At 43.9% G+C, this 15,492-nt stretch overlaps 1 protein-coding gene across 3 annotated transcripts in view; it reads right to left on the reverse strand.

The window, feature by feature from the left end:
* Positions 1-15,492, reverse strand: part of LOC126273123 (muskelin) — a 129,762-nt gene that overhangs the window by 51,214 nt on the left and 63,056 nt on the right. For 2 of the 3 annotated variants that reach the window (XM_049976580.1, XM_049976578.1), the window contains exons 7-9: positions 14,543-14,787; positions 10,545-10,658; positions 4,395-4,561 (exon numbers count right to left, since the gene is read on the reverse strand). In XM_049976580.1, the coding sequence (XP_049832537.1) occupies positions 4,395-4,561; positions 10,545-10,658; positions 14,543-14,787 (526 nt within the window). The remainder of the gene's footprint in view (positions 1-4,394; positions 4,562-10,544; positions 10,659-14,542; positions 14,788-15,492) is intronic. The other variant, XM_049976581.1, reaches the window with a different exon arrangement.

Consider the following 15,492-nt stretch of genomic DNA (forward strand, 5'->3'; position numbering starts at 1 on the left):
CTTGGGGGGGGGGGGGGGAAGAGAATCGCGACATGGGGGGAGGAAGAGAGTCGCGACATGGGGGGGGGGGAATAGAGTCCCGACTTGGGGGGGGGGGAGAATCGGACTTGGTGGGGAGACGGGAATTGGGGGCCGAAGGTAAGGTCTAGCGGGAGCGACGGGAAGGACTACGTGTGGGGGGGCGAACGTAAGGCCTGGGGGGGGCGCGAAGGTAAGGACTACGGGGGGTGGGGGGCGACGGTAAGGACTACGGGGACGGGGGCAAAGATAAGGGCGACAGGGGGGGGATGGTAAGGACAACAGGACAACGGGGGGCGAAAGGTAGGGACGGGGGGGGGGGGCAAAAGTAGGGACAGGGGGGGGCAAAAGTAGGGACAGGGGGTGGGGGGAAAGTAGGGACAGGGGGGGGGGGGAAAGTAGGGACAGGGGGGGGAAAGTAGGGACAGGGGGGGGGGAAAGTAGGGACAGGGGGGGGGAAAGTAGGGACAGGGGGGGGGAAAGTAGGGACAGGGGGGGGAATGTAGGGACAGGGGGGGGAATGTAGGGACAGGGGGGGAATGTAGGGACAGGGGGGGGGGGAATGTAGGGACAGGGGGGGGGGGGAATGTAGGGACAGGGGGTGGGGGAAAGTAGGGACAGGGGGTGGGGGAATGTAGGGACAGGGGGTGGGGGAATGTAGGGACAGGGGGTGGGGGAAAGTAGGGACAGGGGGGTGGGGGAAAGTAGGGACAGGGGGTGGGGGAAAGTAGGGACAGGGGGTGGGGGAAAGTAGGGACAGGGGGTGGGGGAAAGTAGGGACAGGGGGTGGGGGAAAGTAGGGACAGGGGGTGGGGGAAAGTAGGGACAGGGGGTGGGGGAAAGTAGGGACAGGGGGTGGGGGAAAGTAGGGACAGGGGGTGGGGGAAAGTAGGGACAGGGGGGTGGGGGAAAGTAGGGACAGGGGGTGGGGGAAAGTAGGGACAGGGGGTGGGGGGAAAGTAGGGACAGGGGGGTGGGGGAAAGTAGGGACAGGGGGTGGGGGAAAGTAGGGACAGGGGGGTGGGGGAAAGTAGGGACAGGGGGTGGGGGAAAGTAGGGACAGGGGGTGGGGGAAAGTAGGGACAGGGGGTGGGGGAAAGTAGGGACAGGGGGTGGGGGAAAGTAGGGACAGGGGGTGGGGGAAAGTAGGGACAGGGGGTGGGGGAAAGTAGGGACAGGGGGTGGGGGAAAGTAGGGACAGGGGGTGGGGGAAAGTAGGGACAGGGGGTGGGGGAAAGTAGGGACAGGGGGTGGGGGAAAGTAGGGACAGGGGGTGGGGGAAAGTAGGGACAGGGGGTGGGGGAAAGTAGGGACAGGGGGTGGGGGAAAGTAGGGACAGGGGGTGGGGGAAAGTAGGGACAGGGGGTGGGGGAAAGTAGGGACAGGGGGTGGGGGAATGTAGGGACAGGGGGTGGGGGAATGTAGGGACAGGGGGTGGGGGAATGTAGGGACAGGGGGTGGGGGAATGTAGGGACAGGGGGTGGGGGAATGTAGGGACAGGGGGTGGGGGAATGTAGGGACAGGGGGTGGGGGAATGTAGGGACAGGGGGTGGGGGAATGTAGGGACAGGGGGTGGGGGAATGTAGGGACAGGGGGTGGGGGAATGTAGGGACAGGGGGTGGGGGAATGTAGGGACAGGGGGTGGGGGAATGTAGGGACAGGGGGTGGGGGAATGTAGGGACAGGGGGTGGGGGAATGTAGGGACAGGGGGTGGGGGAATGTAGGGACAGGGGGTGGGGGAAAGTAGGGACAGGGGGTGGGGGAAAGTAGGGACAGGGGGTGGGGGAAAGTAGGGACAGGGGGTGGGGGAAAGTAGGGACAGGGGGTGGGGGAAAGTAGGGACAGGGGGTGGGGGAAAGTAGGGACAGGGGGTGGGGGAAAGTAGGGACAGGGGGTGGGGGAAAGTAGGGACTGGGGGGGAAAGTAGGGACTGGGGGGGAAAGTAGGGACTGGGGGGGAAAGTAGGGACTGGGGGGGAAAGTAGGGACTGGGGGGGAAAGTAGGGACTGGGGGGGAAAGTAGGGACTGGGGGGGAAAGTAGGGACTGGGGGGGAAAGTAGGGACTGGGGGGGAAAGTAGGGACTGGGGGGGAAAGTAGGGACTGGGGGGGAAAGTAGGGACTGGGGGGAAAGTAGGGACTGGGGCGAAAGTAGGGACTGGGGCGAAAGTAGGGACTGGGGCGAAAGTAGGGACTGGGGCGAAAGTAGGGACTGGGGCGAAAGTAGGGACTGGGGCGAAAGTAGGGACTGGGGCGAAAGTAGGGACTGGGGCGAAAGTAGGGACTGGGGGTTGAAGGTAAGGACTAGGAGGAAAAGTAGGACTAGAGGATACAGTAAGAATTACACAAAGATAAGCCATAAAACGAGGTAAGGAGTACAGGAAAAAGTAAAGGGTAGAGAAGAAGGTAAGAGCTAGAGGAAAACCTAAGGGCTGGGGGGGGAGTAAACTAAGGGCTGGGGGGGGGGGAGTAAACTAAGGGCTGGGGGGGGGAGTAAACTAAGGGCTGGGGGGGGGGGTCAGTAAACTAAGGGCTGGGGGGGGGGTCAGTAAACTAAGGGCTGGGGGGGGGTCAGTAAACTAAGGGCTGGGGGGGGAGTAAACTAAGGGCTGGGGGGGGGAGTAAACTAAGGGCTGGGGGGGGAGTAAACTAAGGGCTGGGGGGGGAGTAAACGAAGGGCTGGGGGGGGAGTAAACTAAGGGCTGGGGGGGGGAGTAAACTAAGGGCTGGGGGGGGAGTAAACTAAGGGCTGGGGGGGGAGTAAACTAAGGGCTGGGGGGGGAGTAAACTAAGGGCTGGGGGGGAGTAAACTAAGGGCTGGGGGGGAGTAAACTAAGGGCTGGGGGGGAGTAAACTAAGGGCTGGGGGGGAGTAAACTAAGGGCTGGGGGGGAGTAAACTAAGGGCCGGGGGGGGGAGTAAACTAAGGGCCGGGGGGGGAGTAAACTAAGGGCCGGGGGGGAAGTAAACTAAGGGCCGGGGGGGAGTAAACTAAGGGCCGGGGGGGAGTAAACTAAGGGCCGGGGGGGGAGGCAAACTAAGGGCCGGGGGGGGAGGCAAACTAAGGGCCGGGGGGGGAGGCAAACTAAGGGCCGGGGGGGGAGGCAAACTAAGGGCCGGGGGGGGAGGCAAACTAAGGGCCGGGGGGGGAGGCAAACTAAGGGCCGGGGGGGGAGGCAAACTAAGGGCCGGGGGGGGAGGCAAAGTAAGGGCCGGGGGGGGGAGGCAAACTAAGGGCCGGGGGGGGAGGCAAACTAAGGGCCGGGGGGGGAGGCAAACTAAGGGCCGGGGGGGAGGCAAACTAAGGGCCGGGGGGGAGGCAAACTAAGGGCCGGGGCGGGCAAACTAAGGGCCGGGGCGGGCAAACTAAGGGCCGGGGCGGGCAAACTAAGGGCCGGGGCGGGCAAACTAAGGGCCGGGGCGGGCAAACTAAGGGCCGGGGCGGGCAAACTAAGGGCCGGGGCGGGCAAACTAAGGGCCGGGAGGGGCAAACTAAGGGCCGGGAGGGGCAAACTAAGGGCCGGGAGGGGCAAACTAAGGGCCGGGAGGGGCAAACTAAGGGCCGGGGCGGGCAAACTAAGGGCCGGGAGGGGCAAACTAAGGGCCGGGAGGGGCAAACTAAGGGCCGGGAGGGGCAAACTAAGGGCCGGGAGGGGCAAACTAAGGGCCGGGAGGGGCAAACTAAGGGCCGGGAGGGGCAAACTAAGGGCCGGGAGGGGCAAACTAAGGGCCGGGGGGGGCAAACTAAGGGCCGGGGGGGGCAAACTAAGGACTAAAAGACAAACTAAGTACTAAAGAAAGTGTAGAGGAAGAAAATTTTTAGACAAAGGAATAAAGTATGGAGTAGAGGAAAGAGTAAAGTTTAGAGAGAAACTTATCAGGAACCAGTGTTTTACATGTTAAATGAGAATAAGCAGTCTTAGATTAAAGTTGTAGGTCTATTTAGAGTTGGAAGGGGGAGAGCAGTGTTACCGGTATGGTTTGTGGAGAATGCAACAGTATCCTTTTAATAGATGTACAAATTTCTCAAGTACACAATAGTTTTCTGCCGCTGGACATCTACCTTGTTGTTTTCCTTTAATTCTAATGTTAAAACTGTTAAACAGCCAATTGAAATGGTTTGTAAAGCAATTACAACTAGCAGTGATGGTGGGGGTGGGAGCATTGGTGGTGGTGGTTGTAAAATCTACGTTCTCCCTCAACAGTGTTTATCAGTCAGCAAAATTAACATCTATACACCTTAGTTTCTTAGCAGCATCCTGTTTGACACTGTGGTTTACTATCTACTCTAAAACCTTGTTACGAGAATGCTGCTGCCTGTTCTGTTTTCCCCAAACAGTTTTGTTTACATAATATATTAAAGGATAGGGGAACCATACCTGCACTGAGGTGTGAGAACACGGCCACCAAAGACATAAATAGTTCTTCGCTCTACATCCATGCACATCTGATGATCAAATATCAGTTGAGGGCCTCCCATGCTACCTGTGTCTTCTGTTATTAGAGTCCATCTATTGTTCTCAATGTCATACATATAGAAATCACTCTGCAACAAACCATTTTTTCTTTAAACAGTATGTTCTTAAATTTTCATAGATTCATAAAAAAGTACACTGGTAATAATACAAATATGATAAAATAAAATGCAACTTGTTTAACAACCTGAGGTGCTGCTGAATACAACTGCACTAATCCTATAAAATACTGTGAGATAGCAGAAATTTTATGCCACATTCTTCTCTGCCATTACAAACTCCTACAGCACTTAGGCTTTATTTAGTCTTGATGCTTCTTTGTGAATTACTGACAGCAGTCCACATTTAATTTCAAGTATATTTTGTGGTGCTTTCTCTGTAATTTCAAAATAAGGTAAACAATATTTTAAAGTACAGTGCTAATCTTTTGTCTCATTGCACATTTCTTTCAGTTCCTTTTGTGCTATATAATAGCATTTCTTTATATGTATGGTCCCAGTTTGATTGAGTTACGTTACTCGGCAGCAACATACTATGCGAAAGTTACTTTTATCCTTAAGTTTTACACACCAGTGAATTTATGAGCACTGTTATTTTTGCTATATAGTACATCAATTTTCTTGTACTTGTACTGGCAGTAGTTACATATTTTATTCTTTTTTCACACATTATACAAGTATGGAAATAAAAATTAGTACCACTGCTTTTATTGAAAATGAAGCCAATGAAATATTTGAAAAATACACAGATGGTTTAAGGCAAATGATGTAACATTAAATTTTGGCAAGACTCATTACATATAATTCAGTATTTCATACAGAGCTCCCCAAGTTATAAAAATGCTATCTACACAACCACTGAAATGCAACATGTAGATAGTGTTATGCTTTTGGAATACAGTAACATCAAAATCATAATAAAAAAATCCAGTGACTACAGTCAACAAAATACAATTGCTCCAAAATGTATATAGTCATTACTGTACTTAGTTTTACCAGTATTATTCTTTTCTCAAACAACAATGAAAAGCATACATAGAACACTACTATCAGAAATAATTTCAATGGCTTAACATTAGTTCAAACAGAGGTCAAATACATGGGGACACATTTACTCCACAACCAGTCCAAAAGACATTAAATATTTTATGGGTAATGTGGTGGAGACCAAATTAAAGAATTTTCTGTTGAGCAAATCCTATAACATAACATATATGCAAAAAATAATTATTAGGTTATAATTAATGTAAGCATTATTATATCTGTAATATTTTGATGTATTGCACATAAATTGGGAATGGGTTTGTCAGCTTTTCCAATTTTTTTTCTCTACCAGCCTACTGATAGATCTGATGCAGACCATAAATTATTTTCCTGTGTCAAACTTTTCTTCGTTTCTAGGTACAACTAGAAACCTACATCCTCATTATTTGTTATATATATTCCAGTCTCTGTCTTCCCCTGCAGTTTTCTCCCAGTGTGGCGTCCTCTAGAACCACACGACCTATTCCCTGACATCTTAACACACGTCCTATCATCCTGTCCCTTCTATTGTGCTTTCCACATATTTCTTTCCTCTGCAATTCTGCAGAGAATGTTCTCTCTCCTTACCTTTTCACACTACTTGCGTTTCAGCATCCTTCTGAAATACCACATCTGAAATGCTTTAGTTCTCCTCTTTTCCTGTTTCTCCACACTCCACCATTTACTACTATACAATGTTGTGCTCCAATCATATATTCGTAGAAATTTTTTCCTCAAATTAAGGTATAAGTTTGATACTAGTAAATTTATTTGTTGATGAAGGCCCTGTTTTCCTGTACTGATCTTCTACTACTTTCTACTTAGTGCGACGACTGGGAGATTGATCTAAATGAAGAAAAAGTTAAATTAATGGGGATGAATAGGAAAAGCTGACCTGTGATGTTCAAATACAGCATAGGCTGTGTGCTGTTTGACAGTGACATGTCCATTAAATACCTACGCAAAACCTTGAACAATAATATGAAATGAAAGAAGCACTTATGGTCAGTAGTAGGGAAAGTGACTGGTTGACGGGTTCATTGATACAATTTTAGGGAAGTATAGCTCGTCTATGAAGACCACACATGAAACACTGGTGTACACTGTTCTTAAGTACTGCTGTTTGGAACCCCACCAAGTTGTATTACACACAACATCAAAATGAAATTTAGAGGCATGTTACTAGATTTGTTACCGGCAGGTTCAATCAATATGCCAGTGTTAAGGAGATGCATTGTGAAATCTCATGGGAATCCCTTGAGAGAATACAATGCAAAACACCATTCAAAAACTTTGTAAAATCACCATTAGTAGCAGACTGCAGAACAATTCCACTGCCACCAACACACATTTTGCACAAAGTTAACAAAGACAAGGTAAGAGAAATTAGGGCTCACATGGAGGCATACAGGCAGCCATTTTTCTGAGAGTGAAACACGAAAAGAAACCACTAGTGGTGGTACAAAGCACCCTCCACTGTGCACCTTACAGGACTTGCAGTGTATGTATGTCAATGTAGATGTAGGTGCAGATGTATAATTTAAATACAATGAGCTCTCCCACAAAAAATAAATAAATAAATAAATAAAAATTCAATTTTACTAGCCTGAAACTGCGAAAAGGTGGGAATTTAAGAAGATGGGACCTGGATAAACTGAAAGAACCAGAGGTTGTACAGAGTTTCAGGGAGAGCATAAGGGAACAACTGACAGGAATGGGGGAAAGAAACACAGTAGAAAAAGAATGGGTAGCTTTGTGGGATGAAATAGTGAAGGCAGCAGAGGATCAAATAGGTAAAACGACGAGGGCTAGTAGGAACCCTTGGGTAACAGAAGAAATATTGAATTTGATTGATGAAAGGAGAAAATATAAAAATGCAGTAAATCAAGCAGGCAAAAAGGAAGACAAACGTCTCAAAAATGATATCGACAGTAAGTGCAAAATGGCTAAACAGGGATGGCTAGAGGACAAATGTAAGGATGTAGAGGCTTATCTCACTAGGGGTAAGATAGATACTGCCTACAGGAAAATTAGAGACCTTTGAAGGAAAGAGAACCACTTGCATTAACATCAAGAGCTCAGATGGAAACAAAGTTCTAAGCAAAGAAGGGAAAGCAGAAAGGTGGAAGGAGTATATAGAGGGTCTATTCAAGGACGATGTACTTGAGGACAATATCACAAAAATGGAAGAGGATGTAGATGAAGATGAAATGAGAGATACAATACTGTGTGAAGAGTTTGACAGAGCACTGAAGGACCCGAGTCGAAACAAGGCCCCCAGAGTAGACAACATTCCATTAAAACTACTGACGCCCTTGGGAGAGCCAGTCCTGACAATACTCTACCATCTGGTGAGCAAGATTTATGAGACAGGCGAAATACCATCAGACTTCAAGAAGAATATAATAATTCCAATCCCAAAGAAAGCAGGTGTTGACAGATGTGAAAATTACTAAACTATCAGTTTAATAAGTCACAGCTGCAAAATACTAATGTGAATTCTTTACAAAGGAATGGAAAAACTGATAGAAGTCGACCTCGGGGAAGATCAGTTTGGATTCCGTAGAAATGTTGGCACAAGTGAGGCAATACTGACTCCATGACTTATCTTGGAAGAGAGATTAAGGAAAGGCAAACCTACGTTTCCAGCATTTGTAGATTTGGGAAAGCTTTTGACAATGCTGACTGTAATACTCTCTTTCAAATTCTGAAGGTGGCAGGGGTAAAATAGAGGGAGCGAAAGGCTATTTACAATTTGTACAGAAAGCAGATGGCAGTTATTAGAGTCAAAGAGTATGAAAGGGAAGCATTGGTTGGGAAGGGAGTGAGACAGGGTTATAGCCTATCCCTGATGTTATTCAATCTGTATATTGAGCAAGCAATAAAGGAAACTAAAGAAAAGTTCGGAGTAGGTATTAAAATCCATGGAGAAGAAATAAAAACTTTGATGTTCGCCAATGCATTGTAATTCTGTCAGAGACAGTAAAGGACTTGGAAGAGCAGTTGAACGGAATGAACAGGGTCTTGAAAGGAGGGTACAAAATGAATATCAACAAAAGCAAAATGAGGATAATGGAATGTAGTTGAATTAAGTTGGGTGATGCTGAGGGAATTAGATCAGGAAATGAGACACTTAAAGTAGTAAACGAGTTTTCCTATTTGGGGAGCAAAATAACTGATGATGGTCGTAGTAAAGATGATATAAAATGTAGACTAGCAATGACAAGGAAAGCGTTTCTGAAGAAGAAAAATTTGTTAACATTGTGTATAGATTTAAATGTCAGGAAGTCATTTCTGAAAGTATTTGTATGGAGTGTAGCCATGTATGGAAGTGAAACATGGACAATAAATAGTATGGACAAGAAGAGAATAGAAGCTTTCAAAATGTGGTGCTACTGAAGAATGCTGAAGATTAGGTGGGTAGATCACTTAACTAATGAGGAGGTATTGAATAGAATTGGGGAGAAGAGGAGCATGTGGCACAACTTGACTAGAAGAAGGGATCGGTTGGTAGGACATGTTCTGAGACATCGAGGGATCACCAATTTAGTATTGGAGGCCAGCGTGGAGGGTAAAAATCGTAGCTGGAGACCAAGAGATGAATACACTAAGCAGATTCATAAGGATGTAGGCTGCAGTATGTACTGAGAGATGAAGAGGCTTGCACAGGATAGAGTAGCATTGAGAGCTGCATCAAAACTTGTCTCAGGCCTGAAGACGACGACAACAACAACAACAACCACAACAACAACAACAACAACAGGTTACCCACACTGAAGCACCAAAGAAATTGTTATAGGTGTGTGTATTCAAATATAGAGCTATGGAAACAGGCAGAATATGGTGCTACAGTCAGCAATGCCTATATAAGACATCAGGTGTCTGGTGCAGCTGTTAGATTGATTGCTGCTGCTACATTGGCAGGTTATCAAGATTTAAGTGGGTTTGAACCTGGCGTTATAGTCAGCACACGAGAGATGAGACACAGCATACCTGAGGCATCAATGATTTTCTCATATGACAAGTTCACAAGTGTACCATGAACATCAGTAATCCAGTAAAACATAAAAACTCTGACATCGCTGTGGCCAGAAAAAGATGCTGTAAGGATGGGACAATGACGACTGAAGAGAATTATTCAACGTGACTGAAGTGCAACCCTTCTGCAGATTTCAATACTAGGCCATCAATATGTGTCAGCGTGCGAACCGGTCAACAAATATTGTCGATATGGGCTTTTGAACTGATTGATGCCTGCACGACACAAAGCTTTACACCAACATTGGACTGTTGATGACTGGAAATACGTTGCCTGGTCGGACAAGTCTTGTTTCAAATTGTATCGAATGGATGGACATGAAGGGGACTGTTCAAGCTGGTGGAAGGTCCGTACTGGTGTCGGGCATGTGCAGTTGGAGTGTATGGGACCTCTGATATGTCTATATATGACTGACAAGTAACATGTACATAAGCATCCTCTCTGATCACCTGCGTCCTTTCATGTCCACTGTACATTCGGACAACTCGGGCAATTCCAGCAGGACAATGAGACACTCCACACATCCAAAATTGCTACAGAGTGGCTCTGAGAACACTCTTCTGAGCTTAAAAACTTCCACTGGCGACCACACTCCGCAGACATGAAATTTTTGAGCGTATCTGGGATGCCTTGCAACATACTGTTCTGAAGAGATCTCCACCCCCTCATACTCTTCTCGATTTATGTACAGTCCTGCACAATTCATGTTGTCAGTTTCCTCCAGCACTACATCCGACATTAGTTGAGTCCATGCCACATCATTTTGTGACACTTCTGTGAGCTCACCCAGGAGGGGGGTGGCCTTCACGATGTCAGGCAGGTATATATGTTTTTTGGCTCTTCAGTGTAGAAGTATACTCTTTTACTACTACTGAATACAACTACGCACTTCATTTTATTACAGTGAACTATTTTGGCAATATTTAATGAAAACAAAACAGATAATATGAACACTGTTCATTCATCATTATTTCAATATAAGCTGAACCGTACCTTCAGATTTTCTGGAGTCCTATAGTGTGTATCTAAGTACCTTCCCAGTGTAAATATTTGGCGTTGTTCTGGATCCAGGCACACCTTATGACACGATCTTGCACTGGGTCCTCCCTACACATAAGGCACAGAAGATGTAAAGATAAGATCACAGGATTCTATAAGTCACTTGCAGTTTCTAATCAATTCTGCATTCACTAGAAGAAAATATGGGGCATACAGAATAATAATACCCATACATTTTTATGAAAACTCCTGAAGTTTTTAAATAAATCAAACATTACCAGTATTCTACAACTTTATCATTCATGTTTCCATATTTATTTTGCAACACAATTTTGAAGAGTAGGTTGAAAATTAAGATACTAGTTAGGAAGAACCACAGCACAAAGAAGTGGGATATGGAAGTACTAAGGAATGAAGTTCTCTGCGGCTTTAGGCACTGAAATAATGAGTAACTGAGGAGACATTTTTTATAGAAGAATGTAAATATCTAAAAAGGACAATCACAGAAGATGGAAAGAAAAACATAGGTACAAGGAAGAAACTGCGAAGGAACTAGGAGTAACAGAAGAAATATTTCAATCGATTGTCGAAAAAGTGAAGTACAAAAATCTTCAAGAAAATTTACGAATAAAGAAATACAAGCAACTTAGGATTGAAATAAATAGGTAATGCAGAGAAGCTATGGTAAAGTGGCTGCAGGAACAATGTGAAGAAATAAGAAAAGAAATGATTGTCAGAAGTATTGACTAAGCATATAAAAAAGTCAAAATAACCTTCAGAGAAATTAAAAGCATGGGTGGTAATTTAAGAGTGCAAAGTGAATTTCTCTGTTAAATGAAGAGGAGAAAGGGGAGAGGTGGAGAAGAAGAAACAGGAGTCGAGAGGGAAGAGGTATGCACATGAGTGGAATTTGTGGCAGTCCACAACAAACCAGTCAGAGGACTGATAGACTCAAAAAAATGAGAATGCCACCCTGGCGTCTCTCACATTGCTCCCAATGAGAGACCAATTTGTTGATACCATCACTGTAGAACATTTAACATTATTGAGAATATTAGTTGCTACTTGCCATATAGCGGAAATGCTGATTCACAGCACATTCTGACAGTCTTTTTGTTGTGGCTATCTCTGCTATATGGTGAGTAGCAACCATCCTTTTAATATTGTCACATTCCATCCTGGATTTTCCATTGTTTAACTTTGTTGACAGAGCCACAACCTTGTCTCTGCTTGCACTGCTTCAACACTATCAAAGCAAAGTGCTTCAAAGTGTTCAAGTTTAGGAAACAGATGAAAACTGGATGGGATGAAGTTGGGATTGTATGGAGGATGATTGACGACAGTGGACTCGAGGCATCAAAATCGTTGCAGATGTCACAGTTCATGTGTGTGGTCTTGCAGTGTTGTGCGGAAGGAGAGAGTGCTCCATGTGTGGACAATCTCTTCAAATTCGAAATTCTATTACAGCATGCTGTTTCCCATGCACTGACATAATTATGTTACACACTATCATGTTACAAGTTACGATTTGGAGCCCTCTAGCAGAAGAGGGATGCATATGTACAGACATAAAGAATGAAGATGTAGAATGTTAATAAAAAATGTTTTATTTAAAAAGCTTTAAGAGTTTCCACATTAAAAATTCAGAAGCATTGCTTTTCAACATGTCCTCGTAAAGGTCAAGGCTTAAGCAAAAAACGTGTAGTAATTTGATCACAAAAAATTAAAAATATGGAAAAGATAGTGTTTCAGAAGTTTTAATACTGTTCTGCCATACTATGTCTTACATCTATCATAAAAGTCCAACCAAATTTCGAATTACTGGCAATTAGAACTGACTGTTGTGGCTACACAACTTTTCAAAAACTTGTTTGCTAATTTCTGGAGCCCACTGAGTGTAGCCATTATGTATAAAAAAAATCATATGGTGACTGAGCTATTCACATCAGTTTTGTAAGGCATTCCAAAACAAAATGTTTGCTATTTACCACAGTGCTCAGAGCATCAGTCATTACAGATAATTCGTTTACTTCTACTCATATAAAACTGATTCAAAACACAATTGTTGGATGTGATACAACAGGGCATGGACAGGGGTGCAGAGGGCAGAAAGAAAAAAAGAACAAAAAAAAGAGACCTTCAAACATTTAGCTGCTTTTCCTTTCAATATAAAAGTATAAAAGGTCATCACACAAATCAGCTTTTCTTGTTGAATGGAAACAGTGTTAAGTTTTGTGACACTAATTTTGCTGTAAGATGCTTTTCAAAAAAAATCTATACAATTCATGACCCTGTTTCATGTCTAAAGGGGCAATGCTCAAGTTTTAACCAACGGGTATGGATTGGAATTTATGTTCAGAGTGGGTGGATACAGTTTTTCCAGATACCCTTTAGAAATGGCAAATACAACTATTTCTAATAGAAAATTACTATTATTGAAATAAGAGTAGTGAAAATTTAGCTTCAATTCTCTCACTGACAGATGTAATATTATGGAAGCATGGTCACGATGACCCTTAGCAGAATCAAAATAAGCTCCCACTATAAATACACATTACTGAAAAAAACTTGAAACGGGATGACATATTTGGAAGATGCACCCAGATGAGTCCCACTTTCCTCACTAAAGTACAACACTGTGTGATGCCCGAGCTCAACTGAGCCAAAGAAATCGACTAATCGATACGGGAACAGACCATTGATGAACAAAAAAGAGTATGAAAGTCACTTGACTGGTGGTGGAATGTCATGAAAGATGGCCAGGAAAAGTAATAAACAAGGAAGCAAATTGAAACAGTTTGAATATTTTTTTAATTTATTTTTTTGATTGCGATACTTTGTTGGGCTATTAACTTATGGTGTTCTGGATTTGTTTTCCTCAAATGATGAGCAACAAAAATGTCAGTTAACTGAAAGAATTTTGTTACTACAATGTGTGTAAATGTATAAATAATGTTGACTGTATCAAGTTACTCAGTGTTCACTTTTTCTTGGCTTCCAATATAGTGAGGTAATAACAAATGAAAACTGTCTCATTTTAATTTAAAATTTTCTGATAACTAGTTGTGAAGTTTATGAAATGACACCAATTTTATGAATGTGGGAACATTAACAATTAGATACTGATTGCTCCTATTTCAACCAACCGTCAGTAAGACAGATAGTGGTCATGTGTGAGAGCTGCATTTCTGTGAATGTGTGTGTGTGCACAATGTCTGTTTCAGAAGAAAGCCTTCTGGCCAAAAGCTCAAGTCTTTAATAGCCTTTTTGTTGTGCCTGTCTGCAACCCCTCATCTCCACTATATGAAAAGTAGCAACTATCCTTACCATAATACTGTCAGGTATTTCTCTCACTTATTCTCCAGTCTCAAGTAATTTTCAAAATTTGCTATTTTACATTGATAATCCTCACTGTGAGAACTTAGAACTTTTAAGTGTATCTGTGTAGCACCAACAATTGTATTAGCCTGAGTTTTGAAAGTGAACTGTGGATCTTCCAGAAATGGTCTATTTTCTATTCTTGTTTACTGCCAACTGTTTGTGCAGAGAGAATGATATTTCCCTTTTTGGAGTGGCAGAGCTTTGCATCTGGGTTAGGCATCATTTGGTTCATTTGACTGTTGCTCCTTCTAAATGCAATTTTAGTCCTATTTGTATGACACTCATGTTTATGGTTAGTATGAAACAACTGGCAGAAGTGGCAATTATGAAGTCCCTGAATCTGCGTCAGATATGTGGATTAAGAGTTATGACATCATTAAGCAATTGACACTGAAATGCATAATGCATTGAGAGGTGCGCTTTCTGTCCAAATATGGTGTGTATACTCCAGTTAGTCCTATATTTTATATTAGACGAGACAACTTTACTTTACTTCCCATGCCTCAAATGTTTTACTAAATTTCCCATTTGCTGCATTTCATAGAAATTTTAGGACACTCATAAGATTTTATTTAAATAACGTCAGAAACACAAAAATGGTGGAGACATACCTCTGCCTCAGTGTCTTTGGAAATTAATGTCCACTTGCGTGAAGGAACATGATATGTCCAAAGGTCACTGAGATCTTGATTTCCATCCCAGCCCCCAAACAGGTATATTGTCTCTGTGAAAGGATCCATACACATTTGATGCCCACCTCTCATACCTGGTTGAGATTCACTATCAGCTGGCTGTATAGGCTGCCATACAGGTTTGTACTCCTGCTGCTTGATGTAGTGGCTGAATAGATTACCTGCTAAATTAACATGTAAATTTAACTGCCAAAGAACACACAAAACATATTATTATGTGTATATAAGATGTCTGGGGAGATTAAACAGCAAGATGTCGTACAAGCAGGGACATTTTAATGTAACAAAAGCTCCAGTTTTCAGGTGAAGACCCCTGTGTAATTCATATTTTCAACACACAAGTTGTCTGTTGCTTAACTTCTATGTTTCCGAATGAACAGGTTTTCCCCTGGCATTACTGTTCCAAACATTACACCTAATATAACAAATTCATGTTGGACTGATGGTTTTCCTTGTTCTGATACAATGGTAAAAATAATGCATGGGATGGCTAGCAAAGTGATGTTAACAGAAAATCCTTGGTGGAATATAAATGATGGAAGGAGTGAGGGTAACAATCTGCCAAAGTTGACAATACATTGTGGGCACATACCCATGGCTGGAAACATTGCTGAACTTTGGGACAAAGCCTTCTTCAGAATGCACACGTGCACATATACCACTGCTACATTGTCCCAGCTGACTACAATGTACCATCAATGCCTCAACTTAACAATGAGGTATCACCTTTACATCTACCATTATTTATACAGTAATACAATACGCACTAAAGACAAAGTAAAAAGAGAAAATCAAAATGTAGCCTTTCACATGCTATTAAAACATATGTGAGTTACTACATACTGAAATGATTTTGAAAGTTTCAACTT

This window comes from Schistocerca gregaria, chromosome 5 (assembly GCF_023897955.1).
Source record: "Schistocerca gregaria isolate iqSchGreg1 chromosome 5, iqSchGreg1.2, whole genome shotgun sequence".
Taxonomy (NCBI): Eukaryota; Metazoa; Arthropoda; class Insecta; order Orthoptera; family Acrididae; genus Schistocerca; species Schistocerca gregaria.